General features: G+C 52.1%; 1 protein-coding gene across 3 annotated transcripts in view; it reads left to right on the top strand.

Moving 5' to 3' along the window:
* The window catches only part of VWA5B1 (von Willebrand factor A domain containing 5B1), a 76,675-nt gene that overhangs the window by 10,991 nt on the left and 43,334 nt on the right, over window positions 1-22,350 (top strand). For 2 of the 3 annotated variants that reach the window (XM_065574971.1, XM_065574972.1), the window contains 7 exons: window positions 3,042-3,228; window positions 3,991-4,152; window positions 4,443-4,662; window positions 5,496-5,638; window positions 6,082-6,213; window positions 6,709-6,833; window positions 16,859-17,035. In XM_065574971.1, coding sequence (XP_065431043.1) covers window positions 3,090-3,228; window positions 3,991-4,152; window positions 4,443-4,662; window positions 5,496-5,638; window positions 6,082-6,213; window positions 6,709-6,833; window positions 16,859-17,035 — 1,098 coding nt within the window. In that variant the 5' untranslated portion in view covers window positions 3,042-3,089. Of the gene's footprint in view, window positions 1-2,426; window positions 2,658-3,041; window positions 3,229-3,990; window positions 4,153-4,442; window positions 4,663-5,495; window positions 5,639-6,081; window positions 6,214-6,708; window positions 6,834-16,858; window positions 17,036-22,350 lie in introns of those variants that run through there. The other variant, XM_065574973.1, reaches the window with a different exon arrangement.

Raw genomic sequence — 22,350 nt, 5'->3', positions numbered from 1 at the left:
AGCACCAAGCCCAATGGGGCCCTGAGGCTGCATGCAGCTCCTAAGTACTGTCATACTACACATAATAATAATTATGGCCACCAGCCCTCTCCCCAGATGGGATTGTTATTGTTTGCATCACCATGGTGCCTAGGAACCCACGTCCTGACTCAGGGCCCCATTGCACTAGGCGTTGTGCAAACACAGAACAAAAGAGACAGTCCAGGCCCCAAAGAGCTGACAACCTACATGTGCCCTTGAAAACCCATCTACATTCTCCCCCAGCAGTAGAATCACAGCTGTCCTGCTTCCCTGAGATAGCTGGGGACAGTGTTCATTGCAGACCCTCATGCACCTCCACTCTGGCCAGAGCACTTTGATTCTTGCTCTCAGGGACTGTGAATCAGCAAACCATGGCACTAGAAGTTGTGATGGCTGCAGCTAATATAAATGATCTCATCCTCCTCTAAGCCACTGCACTTGTCATTGTCTCGCGTCCTCTGTCTGGCCCTTTGGAAAGATGCGAGACAAGGCCGCTACGGAGCAAATGTCCCCATTAGCTCTAACACAGCCTGTGCTGCCTCCTAGCACCTCACCGCCCAGGGCCCCTATGTGCTGGCTGGGGTTAAGCAGGCACAGAAGACACCGTTGGCGATGCTACAGCTGCTCCTTCCTCAGGGGGAGCTCCTTCCCAGCTTCCATCTGCTCACAAGAGGAGGCCAGGCGCTTGATTCTGACCCCACTTAGCCTGGTGTAAATCAGGAGTAGCTCCGCTGAAGCCAATGAAGCTGCACTTGTATAAGTGAGGAGGGAATCAGGTCTCAGGACTGGAGACTGAACCCCCCTCTCCAATGTGGCACAGCAGAGAAATCCCATCTGCCAGGCCTGGCTTACTCCTCTGTCCGCCTTTCTAACCTGTCTCCTTCCTTCTATTTTCCTTTTTCACTCAGTTCTTTCTTCCATTTTCCTCCCTTAGGGCAGGTGATTCAGCCTACTTCCTCCCCGACCTGGCAGATCTCACTTCCCCAATGTCCTGACTGGCCTTTGCTATCTGGAGACGGTGTGTCTGGGTAATAATAATAATAATAATAATTAATGGAGATATCCCTTCTCCTAGAATTGGAAGGGACCTTGAAAGGTCATCAAGTCCAGCCCCCTGCCTTCACTAGCAGGACCAAGTACTGATTCTGCCCCAGATCCTTGGCCCCCCTCAAGGATTGAACTCACAACCCTGGGTTTAGCAGGCCAATGCTCAAAGCACTGAGCTATCCCTCCCCCAGTAGCTAGGGTAGCTCGATTAGCCTCAGTATCCCAGCACAACTATTCTGGCTTTCCCCCTTGCCGGCTTTATAGCATCTATCAGATTAGTTTAGAGGATCCTTGCACACAGCAGGCTCCTGGGTTTCTTAGGAAATGTCCTCACTGAAGTCCTGGTATGTGATTGCAGCCCATGTAGACACACCCAAGCCAGCTGTAATCTGACTAGCTGGGGTACTGGTCACTGTGAAGCCACTCAAAGGCACGGGTGAGCTCCTGGTCCTAATGACTTCTTGTATTTGCCTTTTGGGACATTTGCTTCTAAAGGTGCATTTAATAACACAGAGTTGGCCAGGAAATGCGAGGTAAATCGATGTCTTTCCCTGCGGCTGGCTCCCCCTTGCTCACAGAGAGCGTTGTGTAAATCATCCAGAGCCAGACAAGGAGCGGTGCGGCTGCAGCTATCCCTGGGAATTCCTGCCCGAGAGCGAGTGTGGGGAGTTCTGGACGGAAAGGTACCCGCAAGATCCTTCTCTGAATTCCTCTGCCAGTCAGGCTGACAGACATGTTGGGAGAAGATTCGCTAAAGCGGAGGTTAGGCTGGCAGCGAGAACTGTTGCAAGGAAAATTTAATTAACAGAAGCATTAGAGGCAACAACTTTAAGTATGAACAGCTCTGCTAAGGAGGCAATGAACTGAGTCATACTTTGCAGGCGTGATGTGGAGACAGGGGGAGTGTGGAAGAGGAGTCATTGCATTTGCCTTGAAATGCAGGGGGGGGGGGGTGAATTAATATAGCCAGCGTTGTGGTGTTGTCTGGTAATGGGCAAAGAAATCATAGGCCGAAAAGAATATCTGTCTATTTCCATACGTTTCTTTCTTTCATAGAACGTTCATGGTTGTAGTTTGTTATCACGGAGAAACTTTACACTTTCAAAGAAAACAAAAGCCAGAGGGGTGTGTGTGTGAGAAAGTTACCCAGTTCTGCACAATAGAAAGCTATAAGCGGAAGCACAGCAGCTGGAAGGAAGTTTGATCCTGCCCCTGAAATATCAGCATGCCCTTGGTACAGTCCGTGCAGATTTAACTTTAAGATAATCCCAGGTATTGGAGCGAATGGGGATTCATGGTGTCTTTCCCATCACGGGGGGAATGGTTTACTCATCTCCATGCCATGGGCTGACTTGGTCGTTCACCGTCACCGGTGAGGAAGCGAATTCCTCTTTATCAAGCGGGAACAAAGTTGTTCTGTAGCCCCCAAGCGTACAGGCGAAGAACCATGGCCATTGTCTCCCCCCACCAGATCCACGAGATGCACGCCACCGTGGGCACAGCAAGGAGCTGAGAGAGCAGTGCCAAATCCGGGACCATCAGTTATCCCTACAAGCCCTCCTCTCCCATTAGAAAAGACAACGTTACAGGTGCAGCTTGGGGCAGAAGGGTCCCGGGAGGGGCGGGCATGTCACTAGCACCATCCCACTTGGTGCTGCTGTGGCCCATCCTCACCGTGCAAAGGGAAGAGAGGGGAGCTCGGCAGAATGAGATTAGGACCCAGCGGTGTTTGTTGCCTGGATTCCTGTCTTCAGCCCCGAGGCCTCTTCAGTTCCGCCTTTTGCGATGAACTCTGTCCAGGCCCCTGGAGGCAGGTCCTGCTGGGGTAGGTGTAGGCTGCCCTGCACACTGGCTTCTGGGACAGTCATCAGCTCTGCTACCTGTCCCCAAGGCTGTCTGAGGCGCCGGGAGTGTTTTGGGCTCTAGCAGTCAGGGCTCTGTCAGGTGTCTCACGTCCTCCCCCTTCTCTCCAGTCTGCTGCAGGTCCTGACACCCAAGCTCCCCCAGAGCCCATAAGCAGGATGCCAGGGCTCATTAACCGGACAAGCAGCTCCCCCCTCCCACTCACAGCCTCCGAGGTCACCTCTTGCGTCAGCGGCTATGCCTTTGGGATGACCGCCTCCCTGACCTACGGCAACCCGGAGGCCCATCCCTTTGAAGGTAAGGTTCCGTTCCCTGGTGCGCAGGCAGCTTGGATGGTGCTCAGGGGTCAGTATGGGTGACCGGTCACTGCTGGTGTTAATGTCAGCCTCTGAGTCCGGCTCGGCAGCCTCCCCGTTACGGACAGGGTACAATGCTTGCTACTGGTGCAATCGTAGGGCCAGATTCTCTCCTGAACTGAGAGCCGCTTGGCATAATGGAGGGTATTGGGGAGTCAGTTACAGGCACCTGATTCTCAAGACATGGCAGCTCCAGCCCTGGCCCCAGTCCTAGCATCGGTTAGAGCAGCCTAAAGGCTCTTCTAACTTACAACTGCTGGCTACGGTCCGTAAGGGACCATATGCCTGCTGAAAATTTGTGAAGAAGAGCTGCATTCCAGCCTGCCCCTTCTCCAGCCCACATCCCTGCCCTCCCCTGGCATGTGCCAAAGTGGGTGAGGCATGCTTGGAGTAGGAACCAGCGGAGCTCTCCTCTGCTATCAGATGACAGCTCAGCAGAGGACCTGTGGCCAAATTCTGGCCTCTTTGAACAGCAAAGGTGCTGGAGCTGGGAGAGGATTGGGCCCCTAGTGTTTTTTTCTTACAGTTCCAGGCTTCTTGTCTCTCGCAGTGTTTGCTCCTGCCGCTGGTGGTGCCAGAGGAAGGAACCTTTAACAGGGTATGTCTCCTCTTGGCCACCACGCCAGAGCACAGGACCGTTGGTGGGGAGTGGTTGGAAACCTCACCCCTAGGGTGGCTGTTCTAAGAGCCTTCCCTGTGGCAGGTCTCTTTGTCTACCCACTGGATGAGTACACCACCGTGGTTGGGTTCGAAGCGGTTGTTTCCAGGCGGGCCGTGACCGTGCAGATCAAAGACAAAGCCAAAATAGACGACTGTTACTTGAACAGCGGGAGCCTCCCCAATGGAAGAGCTCAGGATGGCAGCGGTAAGGAGACCCTTGTGATTTGAATGGCCCAGGGGAGGAGTGGGCAGGGGAAGAGGAATCCCAGAGGGGCTGTCAGTTATGCAGGCTCGTGACGTGGTGTCAGGAGCACGCGTATTGAACAGAAGTGGCGTGGTCACTTTGGGGACAGGAAAAGCCATTGCATGCACTTACCACCGGCAGCAGGGGCTGGTGCAGGAGGAGGGAGACCTGGACAGTTATGTGGCCTCAGAGAGGAGCATCCTCTCTGGCGTCTACCCAGAACGTCTCTCCCCCGTGGCCTCTCTGTGCAGGAAGGATCGCGCTGGATGAGGATTTGGAGCGAATCGCTTTTGTGGCTAACCTGGGTGTGATCCCTGCGCTGGAAAGCGTGTCCGTCTTCATCAGCACCTCCTCGGAGCTGCAGACTCTCCCGAGCGGTGCCGTGAGGGTCCTTCTCCCAGCCGTGTGCGTCCCCAAGGTGCCCCAGTGCGGCGTGGAAAGCACCAGCCTCTCTGGACATCAGCTCCGAGCGTAAGGGGGAGCCAGAGTCTCCGAGTGGGTTTGATTTTGAGGAGTGGCCCAGATGCTGTGGTGCTGAGGGAATGTAGGGTGACCAGACAGCAAGTGTGAAAAATCGGGACGGGGTGGGAGGAAATATGAACCTATATAAGAAGAAGACCCAAAAATCAGGACTGTCCCTAGAAAATTGGGACATCTGGTCACCCTCAGAGGGATACAGAAATGGCCCCATTCCTCCAGCAGCCTTCTCTGGAGTAGCCCCAGCCCCTCCTATCTATGGCAGGGGGCTGAATGGCCGTAGGGTTGGGCTTGAATTGCTGAAGGCCACGTGCCACTGGAACGTTTCTATGAAAGCCCATTTCCCCTAGCTCAGTGGCCCCCACCATTTCTTATCAGCAGCCTCCCTTGCAACAGACTGGTTGATTGGCAACACCTGCAGCTCCCCCCTTCTGTCCTCAGCTCCCCTCTTGTGCCCCAGCTGCCACTCTGTAGCCATCTCCCTGTCCATCTCTCCTTTCCCAGCTCCCATCTTCTGATCTGCCCTGCTCTCTGGCTTTGTGCCCCGCCAGTGCCTCCTGCCCCAGCCCCCGCTCACCCAACGTGCTGCTGGGGATGAGTCCAAGGGGCTGAGATGCATGTGTTCCTAGGGCTGAACTGGAGAGGAGAGATGCTCGGGCTGCTGTCTAGACCCACAGCCCTGCAGAAACAAGCTGCATTAGGAGCTGCCGTGGGAGGCAGGGAAGCTGCCAGTTGCTTCACCCCCAGCCGTGGGGCTGTGTTTGCAGCGCAGGGTGCAGGGCAGGCCCCGGGTTTGCAGCTTTGACTTGGTGCCGTCTCCTCAGCAGAGATCGACATTCCTGCGCAGCTGGGAGCCCGGATCCGGCTAACACGTTCTGTCTGGCCCAGCTGCTGGAGAGCGAGGCCACCAACCCCACCGAGTACGAGTTCAGCTTCCACCTGGAGATCCGGGGGCCCTGTGTCCTCGCAGGTGAGAGCGCCAGGGCTGCCCCTTGAAGCCTCGTCCGCTTGACAACCCCCTCTAAACATTGACAACAGCCCCACAGACAGAGTCGGTTTCAGCACGGTAACCCTGCCATGGCACCAGCTGTTTGTCTGCCAGCTGCAGCGCTGATGAGCGGGTGAGACCATCTCCCTCCCGGCACTGATTGCTGTTTCTTCCTGGGGCTGCACTTCTGCAAATGATGCTTCAGCACCCTGCCCTGTACATTGGACACCTGGGTGCAGGCAGGAGACCAGGCACAGCAGCACACACAGATCCTTACTCAACCCTCCTGGTTCCGTTACGCCATGCCCCCCCCCATTTCCCCAGGCCAACTCTCTCTGCTTTCCCCCTCTGAGCCCCAGCTCCCCCCTGAATTCCAGCGTCTCCACCCACCTCATCCCCGCGTCGCATCCCTCTTTCCTGCGCAGGAGTCGAAAGCCCGACACACGAGATCCGAGCTGACGCCGACCCCTCTGCCCGCTCCGCCAAGAGCATCGTGATCACGCTGGCCAACAAACACACTTTCGACAGACCGGTGGAAATATTAATCCACCCGAGTGGTAGGTGGCCTGTGTTTTCTGTCCGCTGTTCACCCCCTTTCTGGGGGTCCCTCCCATTCTGTTGTCTGGGCAGCAGGTCCCATTAGCTCCGTCTTTGCACGTTGGAGGCAAATGCCCCTTTCATGTGGTAAACGTTGAGCCATCTATGTGAACGAAACCTCTGAACCTACTGGGACGTGCCCATTGCTGTCCCATAGTCCCCAGGTGCCAGTGTAACCCACACACCTCCTGGGGGTGGTGTTCTGTCCCATCTAGTGGCACCGAGACCACTCAGTGGGAGATATTAATGAGTTTGCTCTACAGCCTTCGCTAAGTGCTATATGGCTTGAGGCTCATGCACTAAGCTCCAGAGGCCCCAGGTTCGATTCCGCCCGCCGACACGTGGGGTCTGTCGGTGTTACACCAGCTCGAATGCTGCAGCCTCCCAATTCTGTCCCTCGGAGTCTCTCGCAAACAGTCTAAGGCTGTTCTCTGCTTGTCCCTCTGACCTTCCAGAGCCTCATAGGCCTCATGTCTTGATGGAAGAGGGTGACATGACCCCGACAGTATATGAGCAGCACCTGAAGGGGAGAAATGATTTCATTAAAGGGACCAAGAAGGACCCCAGCGCTGAGAAAAAGGTGAGAAGGAAAAGGAGTTAGCCAGTAGGTGAGGTTTTATCCAGGACTGGAGAGGACCTTGCCATGTGGGGTTAGAAGAGGCAGCAGCAGCATGGGGTTCCTTTGGGAATGGACCACAGGGCTCTGGTTACATGTTCATCCCAACACAGATCACATGGGACCAGTAATCCCTGCAGTCCAGCAGGGCCGCCCCAGGGGGTAGTGGGGCAATTTGCCCCAGGCCCCGCAGGGGCCCCCATGAGAATATAATATTTTATAGTATTGCAACTTTTTTGTATGGAAGGGGCCCCCGAAATTGCTTTGCCCCAGGCCCCCTGAATCCTCTGAGCGGCCCTGCAGTCCAGTAACCTGCCCAAGGATTGTGTCCTCACTGTTTCTGTACTCACCATGAGTGTCTGGGGGCAGAGCCCACGGAGTCTTGTGCTGAGATGCTCTAGGATCTCTTCCCAGACAGTTGTGTCAATTGCGGGAAACTTTGCCCTTCGTGGGGGGAACTGTGGGAAGGCACCGGAGGACTCTCAGTTCTCAAGTAATTTAGCTTGTGTCACTGTACAGTGTGTGGCTTCCAGCCAGAGTTGAAGCAGAATTCACGCTCTAACCCCTTCCCCCTCAACCCCCCAAGCCAGATCAACTAGCCAGGGGTTAAAGCAACTCCTAACTTGGGCAGAAGGTTTTTGTGTGTGGACTGTAGAGAGTTTTGGCCTAGGATAAAACCCAGGTAAGTGCTTGGTTTAACTCTGTTGTGAAGATATGCCCTAACAGGGGCTTAAGGCTGATGAAGGCAGAAAAAATCTGTTGCACTCCTGATTAACTGAGCATGGGGTGAAACTCAGTCATAGAATTAGTGTTTATAACAATTAGTATAGTAGTATAGTATATTATAAATATTGAGTGTTATATTATTATAGTATTAATTCCATTACTTATAATCATTACCATAACAATTTAGTTATAATGACAAACACCTTAGATTGCTAAATAAATATTCACTGTATCTGCACAGGTGGTCGGTTCCAGTGCAGAAGGGGTAACAGATGCACAAATGGCGACCTGGGGTCATGTCCCTTGAATGCAATTACTTGATTTGCATACACCGTTGTGGCACATTGACATGCAATGTAACTGTGCAGAGGTGTCAGTTGGAATTGGGGGTACTGAGTGCTTCTGAAAATCAGGTCCTAGGTGCCTCAAGTCAAACTCCTAATTCGGAGGCATCCAAAATCAGTGGCCACTTTTAAAAATTGCAGTCCAAGGTCACACACGGAGACACTATCAGTACTGGTGATGTAACCTCTCCTAGCGCCTGGTCCCACGTGTCCTGGGCCTCCTCGGGCTGTCACGACGACAGTTTTCTGGGTGGTTGTTGTGATTGTTCATTTACATGTAAGACGTGTTGACAATTTTCTTGTAGTTCTTTTCTTTCCTGTGCAATTAGATGCAATGATTCGAGCCTCGTCTGTAGTACGCTGCAGGCTTCTCCTGTAATTCCGTTCTGAGTGCGGCAGGTGGATGGATACAACCTCCCACGCTGCTGCTCAGACGCCGGCCTGATTATTCTGTCTTGAGCCTGTCAAATTATCCAGTGGGTGTCTGACTCCAGAACCATGTTCCAATAGGAATCCCACCTGCATGCCTGGGGGGACTGGAGGCGTGATCACACTGGGAACAGAGCAGCTAAGTATGGCTGGTGCCATGGCAAAGAGATGGCTACAAAGGGCTTTCCGTCCCCGATATACATGACTTAGTCTCTAACGGAGGAGCCATTGAGTTGAGTGCCCTCGTAGATTACAGGCTAGAACTGCCGCTCCTGAGAGCGTGACATTGAGCACCTCTTTGCTTAAATGAATGAACATGGATACTTCAGCCGTAAATGGTAATTAATTTCCCTTCTTCGTTTTGTTATGCAAATAGTTTGAATGCTCATTAGCTAGCAGGATTATGAGACAACTGCTCTGGAATCAACTGGCAGCTGAGGAGATCTGATGAGTTTATTGTAATTGGATAAGGGTGAAGGGAGTGGGGGGAAGATATGGGACAGATGAAATATCTTCCCCCAGCTGAGACAGAGCAGCTCTGACTGAGGGTGTGTCTACACTGCAACGTAAACCTGGGCTCCGACTCAGGCTCAAGTCCTAACCCCGCTTCTGTCTACACACAAATCTCTCGGACTTGGGCTCAGACCCAGGGTCCGATGACCCCCTCAAGGGTGGAAGGTTTGAGCCCATCAAGGTAGGACCCAGGTTTCAAGTCCTATTGTTTTGCAGTGTAGATACAGTCCCCCTTCCAGGCTCGGGTCCCTGGAGTCCGCCAAACGCATCCCACAATTCAGTGGGCCAACTTCCTTTGTCCTCTCTCTCCCGCGAATTGCCAGTTGACTCCAGGGAAATGGAAACACCTCAGTCTTGCTCTAGAACAGCAGATGGGTTTTTAACCCTTCCATTTTATTCTGACCTCTGAGCTGCAAACACACCCTAGGAGAACCTTTGGCATTTGCAATGGATCCCAACCAGAAGTCCTTCACAAAGCACACTGCCCTGTGGTCGCAGGAACACCGCCAGATTTCGGTTAGTCTCTGGCGTGAGGCCAGCAAAACAACTGATTTTAGTCCAAGTACCAGGAATGACCAGTCATACCCCCAAAGAGCGAAGAAGCTGATGAGGCTGGAAATTTACCGGACCGGGGACCAGTGCAGGGAATGGAGTAAGTGGCTCAAGACGAAGTACCTGAAAACCAGGAACCACAGCTGTACCTCTGGCAGCTCGCGGACACCGTGCCTGTTTTGTGATGAGTTTGATCAAGTGCTGGGGACTGCGTCGAGCACCAAAGCCACTGGCGGGGCAGGATCACCTGGTCAGGATGGCGCCCTGCGAGCCCCAGAAGCCAGCACAGAAATCGATGGGAGTCAGCAACGGGCACCGAATGAGGCAAATGAAGTGACTCTGCTGATGAAACGGATCCCAGAGGAGGCTTTGTCACAGGAGCAGGTGCAGCACATCCTGGGGCCATCCTCAGTGGAGCTTTTTCATGCCCCCCCAGAGGAACAGCCCGCTACGGAACCGGCCGCACAAACGGGAGAAAGCGAGAAACTTCCAGTGAGCCTGGTAAGTTTGTGGCTCCATTTTTGTGTTTACTAATATAGGAATGGGAGGGACTTCCCTTCTGTGAACCAATGCAAAAGACAGGATACGCCCCGGGTAGCAGCGTGCATCCACTAATGCAGGATTGCATGCCAACGCCCTGGCATCTGTCCCCTCCCGCCCCCACCGCTACGTGGAATTCAAACTGGAGACCGGGAAATGCAAACAGTAAAACAAGCGCGTAGAAGTGAGGTTTTTCTGGGAAGGTGCACATTTTTGCTAGTTCAATCTGGTTTGTTAAAATAAGAGCCTTATATTACCTTCCCTGTATGTATGCCGCTCGGCCCCAACCCACAAGGTGACAAGCCACCCGAAGAGACGGAACTGTACAGGTGGCGAGGGGGACGGGCAGAGGTTCCAATGTAGTCCAGTTCTGTAAAATGTAGTCCATGCAGTCCCTGGGTGACAAAACCATTAGTCCCAAATCTGCCTGGGGGGTGGAATTCAGCCATGCGAAAGGGGGATGGCACAAGAGCATGCAGTCCTTACAGGCTGCATTGGAAGTTGTGGGGAGGCACTAAGACAGGTGGATACAAACGCAGCATCCTGTTGATTCCCTCGTCGTGAATTCTGACCCAGTCCTGGGTGCTGAAAGCTGCAAACTTTCCCCAGAGCAGGAACTCCAGAGAAGCAGTCCCATTTTAGGGTTGCCTTGGTAGCTCACCGGCCCACTCCACTCGTAGCTGTGCAGTTCAGTCACCATACGTGGGAATACGTCAGTGGCATCCATGCTCAGTGTCCCACCAGCAGCTTCGACGAACCCCTCACTTTGCCAGTCGGGCACCACAAGGACTGTTCCAACCTCCAAAATGTGCAGTGGCTGAAATGAAGGAGAAGTGCTGTCACCAACTTCCCCCTAAATTCCATTTTTTTTTTAAATTGTGGTTTTGAATTTCCCATTCTCTCAGCACTGCTTTCACTGCAATGAATCCGGCTGGGTGCCGGAAGCTTTCGTGGTCTGAGCAGCCCTCTGCCAAGGTAACAAAGTTCAGTCTCAGAAAGTAATATTTTCTGTTCTGGAAATTCCAAACTGATTTTTTTTTCTCGGCTCCTGCCCTGAGCTATTCATGACAATAACGGCGTGTGTCTTGTCCTATTCTAGGCCCCTCGACCTCTCCAGGTGGCAATATCTCCGCAGCTCGCCCACATGCAGAAGCCTGGCTCACCGGACCTTCACGGAGTGTTCCAAGTGGAAGCTTTTCCGGGATTAATTTATGGTTGGAGTTCTGGACAGGGCCAACGAGCAGGTCGAGTACCAAAGGCGAAGGGACTTGGGCGAGAGGAAAAACATGCCAAGAGAGGCAAGCGGAAAGACTCGGGCTGGCTTCACAGCTCGAGGACAGGGGGATGACACAAAAGCAGGCACTTGCTTTGCAGTTCCTGGAACAGGAATGGCGGTTAAAGGAGGAAGATAGAGGGCTACAGAGAGAATTGTTTGAGCGGCTGCTGTCTCTAAAGGCTTTAGGTTGCCAGCTGCTGCTGCACCATGGGCTGCATCCCCTCCGTGGTACCCTGCCCTGCACTCCAGGAGCAGCTTGGACAACTCCATGGCTGGGTGGCCCGTGCAGTAGGGCCCTATGAGTGGCTGAACAGGGCAAATGTGCCCCATGCAGTCCTCACTGCTGAACCCCTCCCCTATGGATGCTTCCACCCCCCTCCCCCATGGCAAACAGGGAAAGGAAAACGGGTCTCAGGGGAGATGCAGTAGCAGGTGGGGTTGTCTTGTACCTTTTTTGCACGTGTTTATGTGCTTTATTCTTGGTAACTTTTAAAGGTTTGGGTGTTGCTGGTGTTTTGGGGTGTTAAGGGCATCTGGCCTGCCCTGCAACAGTTTCATATTGGACTGTCCAATAAATGTGTCAAAATAAAAGTTTTGATTTCATAAAGAAACCTTTTTGCCATCACTGCACCGCAGCATGTCATGTGTATTTCAAATAATAAAGGCAAACACGTGATAAGGGACAACTGGGAAGTGGCATGCAAAACCCATGTCTCAATCCTTACGTCGGTTATTTACAGCAATCCAGACTGTCCCCCCATCCCCTTTCATAAGTGGTCACGTCATTCAAGACTATAAATAATGCATGACAATCAACCTCCCTGTGACAGGCGACACTCACCTCCTGAGTGCCTCCTAGTGGCTGGGAGCAGTACTGCAATCCTTTTCCCCACCCCTGGTACCCCTTGTAGGTGGCTGACCTTGCTAGGCAGGTCTTCAGTGACTCAGTCCTCTGGCCAAGTCACACACTCAAAAATGAACCCCTTCCGGGGGTCTGCCTGCCCTCAGCAGGGTCTTCAGCCCCATCTCTGGGTCCTTTAAATCCAGCCCTTCATTCTGGCTTTTAAAGGCTCGTCCTGCCCACTACTCCGGGTCCCAACCCTGGGACCCTATAAACAGCAGCCATATATGGGTCCCTTCGGTCAGTTGCTGCTGCATTCTCTGGGCCTCTTCCCACCTGCTCCCTTGACCTCCACCCGCTACCCTCGGGTGAGAGTTCTTGGGCCCGCTCTCTCCCAGGTCCAATAATAGCCGGTTGAGTGCCTGTGGCCAGAGGGGAACCCCCTTCCTTCCTTCCCCCTCTGGTCCCAGCCAAGAACTGACCCACAAAGGCCCTGCCGCTCCTTTTAGCGGAGCCTGCTGGGCTCTGATTGGCTGCTTCCGTGCAGCCTTTCTAGGCAGACCTGGAGGGCCCACCTCCACTGCTCCTTCCTGGGGTGGGGTGTAGTAGGAGCATTGGGCCTCCAGCAGGGAGCCAGGAAGGCCTGGTACACCCTACCTCACCCCCCAGCCTACACAAGCAATCAACAGCCCTCCACCCCCTGCCACAAGCACATTCATACAGGTAGTGGTCTCTCTCTTCCATTGGCCCATGCAAGTCCATAAGGTGGGAGCACAAAGCATCCCTGACGTCTGTTGCCCGGGTGCATCCAGCTGCAGCTGTGGCAAATGCACTTTCTGGCTGAGTGTACTGGGCCAGCGGCTCCTCGCTGCCATAGCCCCATTCGGGGGGAAATGACTCACCTCCGGCTTCACAAAGACTGTGACAAGCACAACAAGCCACAGGGAGGCGGACAGCACTGATGTCACTGGAATCCAAAGGGTTCCGTAGACATCTCCCAGGGGATTTCAGTCTGACAAACTCATTCAACCACCATTCTCCGTCTGCTGAGAGTGGAATTAAACCTTCTTTTGCCAGGGCCTCCGAGATCAGGGCTGGTTTCAAAAGCCAACGCAAAAGGCCAGAATAGCAGTGGGGACAGTGACGCCGTTTATGACCATGTCACGTGGCAGGAATAATGGCTCAGTGTGTCCATGAATGTAGACTCCCAATTGGCAAAAAAAAAAAAAAATAAACAACCCAAACCCTGGCATCATGAACTTTTCCAGTGCAGCCAACCCTTACGTTCATAAATCGCCCTTGGTCGTCCACGAGGGCGTGCACAGCCGTGGAGTAGCACCCTTTGCAGTTCTTGTACTTGTGCTCTTGGAGGAAGGCAAAGTATGGGCACATGGGTCCCATCAATGGCCCTGGCGCAGTCTGGAAACAAGCCAGCAATTACTTCAGGAGTATCTTTTATGCCCGCCATCTTGGGGTCAGCCACACCCCTAACTGCCTCAGAAATCTCTGCCACCATTTTACCCACCATTGACTTTTCAATCTCAAACGGGTTGGCAATGGACCTGTAGCAGCGTGGGATAGCCAACTTCCAGAAGGTGATAGCAACCCACTTCTGGACTGGCCAGGCCACCCTCATATGAGTGTCTTTGTGCAGGAGGGTTGGATCTGTTCACAGAGCTGCAGAAATACAGCCTTCTTCATGCAACATTTCTGGACCCACGGCTGGTCATTGCAGGTCTGCAGGATGATGGGATCCCACCAGCCTGTGCTTACGGCCCTGCTCCAGAAGCGCCGGTCTACACAGGGGGCGTGAACGGCTGTACCAAGTGAGCAGCATCAGCCAGTTCAAGTCTGCCATGTCTGCATCCTCCCACTCCTGCTCCGTCATTAGATCTGTCCGGTGCCTTCCGTGGGTCAGAAAACGCTGCCGAAATGCCCACCAGCGCCTCATGGACGCTCTGCCCACATCCAAAAATGGGCTTCAAGCCCAAGCAAGAGAAGTGCTTGAAATGGCACCTCCTCCAGGTCGCTGGCTCTGGCTGCAGGAAGGGCGCAGACCAAAACGACAGCACGGCAGGTTGTGTTGGCGGATTGCTCAACTTTCCTGTAATAGGCAGCAAGGTTTCCCACACTGCGCCACCCACGGAGGGTGAGAGTGGCCACATTTCGGGAGGGTGCTAGGAAGTCTGGGATACAATTGGTTGGACTCGGGTCTGCCTACTGCAGTGTAGACCCCAGAGCCCCGAGTTCGGGCCCAGGTTAAAATATTCTTTACCTAGGGTTGGGAATCAGTACAGATGCTCAAGCCCTGTCTCGAGTGCCATTAACCCTGGCCTTGCATTGCAGTGTAGATCTGCCCTCCGTGTCCTGTTTACCAAGGCTTCCCTTGCAAAACTCCCTCTGAAGTCAGTGGGAGGCCCGTGCTTATAGGGCTGCCAGGATTGGGCCCTGCTCGTCTGAGGCTCCTTTAACCTTGTGAGGCTCTGAGTGCCTCCCAACATCCTCACCTGCAGAACAGCCTAGTGCACCGGGCACTGGATTTAGACTCAGGGGACCCTGGTTCAGTCCCCAGCTCAACCCTAGGCTTTTATGTGACCAGGGGCAAGTCACTTACCCTGCCCCGTGCCTGATTTCCCCATCTGCAGAACGGGGGTGATGCTTGCCTGTGGCACGGGGGTGCTATGAAGAGAAGCGGGGCAGGGTCTGCTTTTACGGTGGCCCAACAGGGCACTCCTCACCCTGTCCTGGAGTCTGGGACGGTTCGTTGTGAGTCCAGTGCAGTGGTGCTTGAGCTCTCTGGCCCTTTCAGGGTATTAAAGTTCAAAGACAAAGGAATCTGTCATGGATGGTTCAGACACAACAAAACCTGCATCTCGGCAGGGGGTTGGATTAGATGAGGCTTCAGGTCCCGTTTAAGCCGATGGTTCTATGCATACAGTGAATTCAAAAACATCTTCAGCAGGACCCACCCTTCTGCTCAGGGCTTGTCTTCATGCAGCCCGTCCTTCTATTCAATTTTCCTAGGACGGGTCATCCCATCCACAGGGGACTCATCCAGGCGGCAAGCTGTCTCCATCTCTCGGCTGACACCAGGCTTCCCTTGTGAGGTGCTCAAATCCAAAGGTGTTATTCCAGTCTGTATACGGCTGAATAGCAATTACTATGCTGGAAGACACCAATGGCCCCTTTAATCTGCTTTCTCACAGAGGCCAATGATGCATGCTTCTGAGGAAGGGTGAAACAATGTGACATTAGAATGGGGGGTGGGAGCGAAATGACTTCCCGACCCCTACCAGCCGGTGAGCAATTTAGACCCTGAAGCATGAGAGTTGATAGCCCTTGTCATTTATAGCCAGGCTAATGTAACTACAGGGTTCTGTACGTATTCCTGTAAATGTGAATAGCATTTCCACAGGGGGCAGGGGGAGAGAAAGTCGGCCTGTGTTGCTGACAAATGAAGCCTGTGTGTGCAGATCAACCCAAAGCGGGGCTGAGTTGGGGAGAGATCAGCGGCACGTGTAGACCAGTACAGAAAAAGAAGGGTTAGTAATGACGTTATAGCAGGCTCTGGGGACGGAAGCCTCACTGGCTGTATAAAATATGACCAATCATGCAGGCAGAAGGTTTGTGAACTTCCCGTGAAATCAGAGAGAATCCGCAGCCTTGGTTTTTTCTTTTTCCAGAGAAAAATTGTTTGCTTAAGAGCGTGTTTCAATACTGCAGAGCTGGGACAAGAGGCCAGACTCTCAGCTGGTATAAACCAGCGTCGCTCCATAAGTCAGTGGAGCTCTGCTGATTCACGTCAGCCGAGGATCTGTCGGCTTTTTGTTCTGTTGTTGTACAGCACCTAACACAATGGGGTACAAGTCCATGACTGGGGCTCCTGGGCATTATGATAATGTAAATAAAAAATCATAATGCACCTAACAAAGAAGAGTCTAAAAGCATCGTGGGACCTCTTTTTTTTAAAAAAAAGTTCAATGTTATTGATTTTTTAAAATGAAGATTGATACGTATAGTAACATGAAAAAATGCAAAAAGCCAATAGGTCTGAGGTATGATATGTAGTAAAGAAACTATGTAGCATGCAGTTTTCTATTGCAATTATACCTGGCGTGGTAGGCCAGGTATTTTAATGTATGTGATAAAATATGATAAAAAGAATAGGTAGAAAAAAAAAGAATCAGCAGAAAATAACAGAGCCGGCCATTGTGCTCCATTTAGATGTGGAACAATGCTTGAGGTTGTCGTGTGTTCTGTTCCTAGCTCTGCCATTTAATTACTGTATGACCTTGAGCAAGTCACTTAAGGGCTCCATGCCTCAGTTTCCCCATATGTAAAATGCACATGCTAATAACACTTACCGACTTCATCCACAGAGGCTTACTTAATAAAGTGTTCGGAGATTCTCTGCCATAAGGTGCTTATCCCAAGCTGTAGATTGGTGGTGTTCCCACTGTGAGTTCATGCAGGCAGGCGATACATAGGTATTCTCTGACTGGGGGTCTCATGCAGCATTTGCCCTCCAGAGTGCATCTTCCCTGATAGAAATCAGACATGTCACTGAGCACTGGAGCTGCTCCACGGGGGGCAGGAATGGGGGAAGTTGTAGCAGAGACGGAGCTCAGGTCCTTTTAACACTGTGTCTCTAACACGGCTCTGTTTCATGCCTAGAGTTGGGGGGAAAGGGAGAATACATGGAGGGGTTTTACAGATAAGCAGCAACACTGGTGCTCTTCCTCTCGAGTTCATTTCTTGCTTGTTGCAGACGGAAATCATCAGGAAACGTCTCAACAAGGACATCCCTCACCACCCCGTGATCATGCTGAACTTCTGCCCTGACCTGAGAACCAGCCAGCCAGACCTCAGGAAAACCCAGGGAGAGTTTATATTTCTGATAGACCGCAGTGGAAGCATGAGCGGCATGAACATCAGCCGCGTCAAGGTACCACAGGGGGTAAAACCGCGACTCCTAAGGGTCTGCAGTTGAGAGGAATTGGCTGAGCATGAAACTCTGGTTAAATATTAGCCAGCAAAAGGGGTTCTTTAAGTGCTGATGAATCATCTCTACCCATCTCTTGCAGCTCTCTGGGTGTCCTTTCTGTGGATGGAACAAATCCAAAGCAGTTTTGTTTTCAGCATCTCACTGGTTTGCATATAATGTGTTCTTCAGCCATTCTAGCTCTGTCTGGTCAAATTTCACAGCCTATACAGAGGGTTGGGACAGGTCAGTACTTCGATGGAAGATCCCCAAAGAAACTCAAAACACTGCAGGAAGTGGTTGGTGCTAGTCACTCTGTAGGTGGCATTCTGCCACTGGCCTGCTCTGTGACCCTAGGCAAGTCATTTAATCAGTCAGTGCCTCTGTTTTCCTAGCTGTAAAAGCAAAATAATAACATGTACCTACCTCTGTGGAATGCGTGAAGGACTTTGAGCTCTTTGGCTAGAAGGTGCCATTATAAATAATAATCAATAATGTACCTGTTTAAATCCCCTTTGCAGCTGTAACTGGTAAATGAGTTATTTGTGGCCGGTGCTAAACTCTCTTGTAGTTTTGCTGTGCGGTGTTAAAGAGCTGCTGCATTGCACCATGGCTGTATCAGCGGAGGGTGACATTGAGCTGTCGAGGTAGCTAGGTACAAGTGCATATGCCAGAGGATGTGCCGCATGCGCTGTAATCCAGAGGTACATATGAGTAGGGCCCTACCAAATTCATGGTCTATTTTGGTTAATTTCACAGTCATAGGATTTTAAAAATAATAAATTTCATGATTTCAGCTATTTAAACCTGAAATGTCACGGTGTTGTAATTGTAGGGGTTCTGACCCAAAAAGGAGTTGGGGTGGGGGGGTTGCAGGGGTATTGTAGGCGGCGTTGCGGTACTGCTATCCTTACTTCTGCGCTGCTGCTGGTGGCGGCGCTGCCTTCAGAGCTGGGCAGCTGGAGAGCGGCGGCTGCTGGCTGGGATCCCAGATCTGAAGACAGAGCCACTGCCAGCGGGAGCACAGAAGTAAGGATGGCACGGTATGGTATTGCCACCCTTACTTCTGTGCTGCTGCTGGCAGGGCTCAGCCTTCAGAACTGGGGCCCAGCCAACAGCTGCTGCTCTCCGGCCGCCCAGCTCTGAAGGCAGCAGAGAAGTAAGGATGGCAACACTGCAACACCCCCTAAAATAACCTTGCGACTCCTTTTTGGATCAGGACTCTCAGTTTGTGAAACCCTGGTCTCCCCCATGAAATCTGTATAGTATAGGGTAAAAGCACACTCCTCACGGGAGGAGACCAGATTTCATGGTCCATGACGTGTTTTTCATGGCCATGAATTTGGTAGGGCCTGACATATGAGCTATAACCCTATATAAACACGTCATATTGTTTTGAGGACATTATGGTAACTGGCTTTGGACATAGAAGTCAATGGGAGCCTTTCCACTGTTTTCAGTGCGTTTCGGATCAGTCCTGCAAACCTTACTCACATGAGGGGACTCAGTGGGGCTATTTATACGAATACAGCTCACAGCCCTACGAGAGCCAAGATGACTATTTAGGTCTTGGAGGTCCCATTAAGTGCTTTGCTGAATGGGGGGCTTAGAGATGACCCCCCCCCTCGGGAGTGAAATAATAGAAGATGGGCAGTAAGACAGGGGGCTTGGGTATGGCTGGCAAATATTCTTCCTTTGGGATGGATTCAGTGCCAGCTTCGCCCAGCGACTTCAGGGACGTCTACGCCGTGGGAATGGCAGTTTGGGTAGACAAACCCGTGCTAGATGTACTCTAGTCAGTTGCTGACAATAGAAGTGAGGGTGCCACACTGCAGGCTTCAGCACCAGCTGTACAAGCAAGTACAGACCTGCCATTCACCCGCCCAGCCTGCAATGCAGACTTCCCCTGAAAAGGGTGTAAATCAGGACGGAGCTTGGCTGTGCACCACTGTCTGGTATAACTGTACAGGCCAGGACTGAGCCAGATTTCCCTCCTAGAAACTCCTACAGCCATCGACGGGGAAATCACTCCAGTCACTATTTAATGATTCTTGTCTTCGCCTATTGCACTTCAGGGGCCAGGTCTGTGTTTGCCAGCTGGCCCTGGTAGGTCTCAGTGAGCAGCTGCAGTTTGGGGAGGGGCAGCCTTGGAAAGATTTCTTTCTGGACTCTCTGGGGTCAATTCACCCCTGCATGTTACATTTTCCTGAGCCAGTAGGGGCTGCTACATCCCCTAGCCCTGGGGAGGGCAGGTGGGGTTTGCAAAGCCACCCTTCCCCTGGCATTTCTGCCAGGAAAGGGCAGCTCTAAGTTGCAGGTGGATGGCCGGCTGGCAGAGAATACCTGGGAGAGCCACTGAATTAGCTCAGCGTCAGGTGTGCTGCCACACCCTCTCTTCCCACCATGCCACCCATGTCTGGGGCTGAGCTAGGTGGATGGAGAACCCCTACCACTACAGGAGCTCGGTCCTGGCCCTGGTGCATCCCCTTCCGGGCATAGTCTCTGCTTCTGGGACTTGCACCTGAGGCCCGCCAGCAGGAGCCCTGTTCAAAGTCTTATCGTTGCCACGCTGGTGCTTGTTTCCATGGGAACGGGATTAGGAAGGCCCCCACCCGCAGAGAATGAGAGCTCTGCCTGCTGTTGGCAGAGTTCTGGAAGGGTTAGTTTGTACAGGCCACCTGCAGAGAACCGGAGCCTGCCTGGGGGGCCGCGAAAGCCTAGTACCCTCAATCTCGTGCACGCCCATGTGTGTTCGTGTGCGTGCGTGGGTGCCTACGTGCGTGTTTGTGTGCGCACACGTGAATTTAAAAGAAATAGATGTAAGTATCAGCCCATTCAAAATTCCCTTTGTCATTCTTTGAAAAGCAAGCGGTCCCGTTCTGCCAGGCACTAGCACTTCTCTCACCTTTGCAAGTGTGAGACCCACGGGCCACTTAGGAAACAGAGCTGCCTGCAGAGCTTACTGTTCCCTGCGATGGCATTGCCAAAGGGCTACACTGACATGTCAGAGCAGCTGGAGATGAAAGATTACTTCACTGATGTGCAAGGAAACACTGCTCCTCCCCCCCACATTTTACAACCTGATAGTCATTAGGAGCTTCTGGTCTACTTTGTGTGCATGCAGGGCCGGCTCTAACTTTTTTGCCGCCCCAGGAAAAAAAGAAGAGAGACGCCCTGTGGTACCCACCCCAGCGAGCACCACTGAAATCCCCGCCCCTCCAGCGCCACGCCACCTGAAGCCCTGCCCCCTCCAAGCACCGCGCCACCCGAAGCCCCCGTCCCCCCTCCGAGTGCCGCCCCCCGCCAGCCCCCGCCCCCCCAAGACCCTGCCTCCCCGAGCACCACGCCGCCCGAAGCCCCCACTCCCCCCAGCACCACGCCGCCCGAAGCCCCGCCCCCGCTCCGAGCGCCGCGCCGCCCGATGCCGCCGCTCTGAGTGCTGCGCCGCCGAATAACTAACTAACTAAATAAATAATCGAGTGCCACCCTGCCCCAAGGTGCCGCCCCAAGCACGTGCTTGATCGGTTGGTGCCTGGAGCCGGCCCTGGTGCATGCCTTCCCACTCAGAGGAGCAGTATCTAGTGGTCAGAAAACCTAGATTCTATTTCCAGCTCAGCTACTGATTCACTACGCGGACTAGGGCAAGTCACTTATCTCCCTGGCCTCAGTTTACCCACCTGCAAAGGGGGATAATATCTTCTCCCCAGGGGTGTTTTAGGCAAAGTTAGTTGTTAGAATGTATTTTATATTTTTGAGAGTAGTACCTAGAATCTCCAATTGAATTCAGGGCCCCATTGTGCCAGGCGCTGTACATACACAAAGAGCTTACAATCAAAATAGACAGGACAGACAAAGGGTGCGAGAAAGGAAGGGCTATTATCCCCATTTTAGAGTTGGGGAGCTGAAACACAGAGAGATTCAGTGACTCGCCTAAGGACACACCCATATCTCCTGAGGCCTAGTCCCAATCCTTACCCGTGAGAACCACTGCCCTATATAAATGTGAAAGATTATTGTTACGTAGTAACTAAAATAATCTATGCCCATCTTTGCATAGCAGGGTGCAATCTAGGGATGAGGTGTGCTATATCAGGGATTGGTGTTGTGTAATGTTATTTAACGTATAACCTTGAGCTATGGGTTCATTAATTCTTACAAGCTAAGCAGGTCAAGCCTGGTCATTATTTGCATGGGAGGCCTCAAAAATAATTTCAGGCTGATGGAGGAAGCTGCGTAAATTACACTCCTGTTAAAAACCCAGTGACTGCTAGCTCAGTGAAACTTGCACTGTTTTGTCACTTTCGCCGATTTTCTGACATACAGTGCACCCTGTGTAACCCTACCAGTTACAGCACTGCTGAATTTAACTCATTATTCTTTATGGCTGGGATTTTTAAAGGAACCCAAGGGAGTTAGGCACCCTGGATTTATGTACCTCACTCCCTTAAACTCCTTTGAAAATCCTATCCTACAAGAGCTGAGGGTGAAATTCACCCTGGTAGCACAGAGGGAGCTGTCTCTGGTACTGAAATGGCCCTGCTCAGGAAAGCTCTGCCTCAAACTAGCATGGTTTGAAATGCCCTTGAAGATTTCCAGTCGTGTGGCCATCCTGAATGGAGGAAGGATGCTTGCCAGCCCACCCTTTCCCTTCCACTTCTAAAGAAAAGGAGAATCCACCTTTCAAGGCAACGTATCTTGAGAAAAAAAAAACCCACTCTCCTGTTTTCTCCTGGCTTCTGTCATTTGTAAATGTCTGAATGCAGTTGCTGCTTTTAATGTATTTTGGATGGATTGAACTTGATTGAATAACATTTGCATAGTCATCAGCTTGGACTATAAATTAATTGCATGGGATGAACTTGGATGTGTTAGAAGGAGGAAATGGAGCAGCACCGTATGAAAACTGTGCTATGTGACAACAGAGCTATCTGTAGATTAAAATGAATCTAAAATGAATAGATAGGGAGTAATTCGGTGCTTGTGCTCTGCGTGTGTGTAATCGGGGTGGGGGGGAGGGAATTCAGTTTGGGAAAGAAGGGAAGCCCAGACTAAAATGTTAAGGGGGAAAGTTCAATGCTTTTAATTTCCTGTCGCTGATTTCATTCTGGCGATCCTGCTCTAATGTAGCTCACCATTTCATAACCACTATATACAGGGCGGTGAGTGTGCCTGTGTCAAGCATATATATTGGCAAACATGGACTAAGAAGCAGATATTGACTTCTCGTCAGGTGAACATCTAGGTTTATGGATCTGTGAGATAAATATGGAGGGCAGCAG

Source organism: Chrysemys picta, chromosome 21 (assembly GCF_011386835.1).
Source record: "Chrysemys picta bellii isolate R12L10 chromosome 21, ASM1138683v2, whole genome shotgun sequence".
In the NCBI taxonomy this organism is placed as follows: domain Eukaryota; kingdom Metazoa; phylum Chordata; order Testudines; family Emydidae; genus Chrysemys; species Chrysemys picta.
This window is presented reverse-complemented; position numbering and strand designations above follow the sequence as displayed.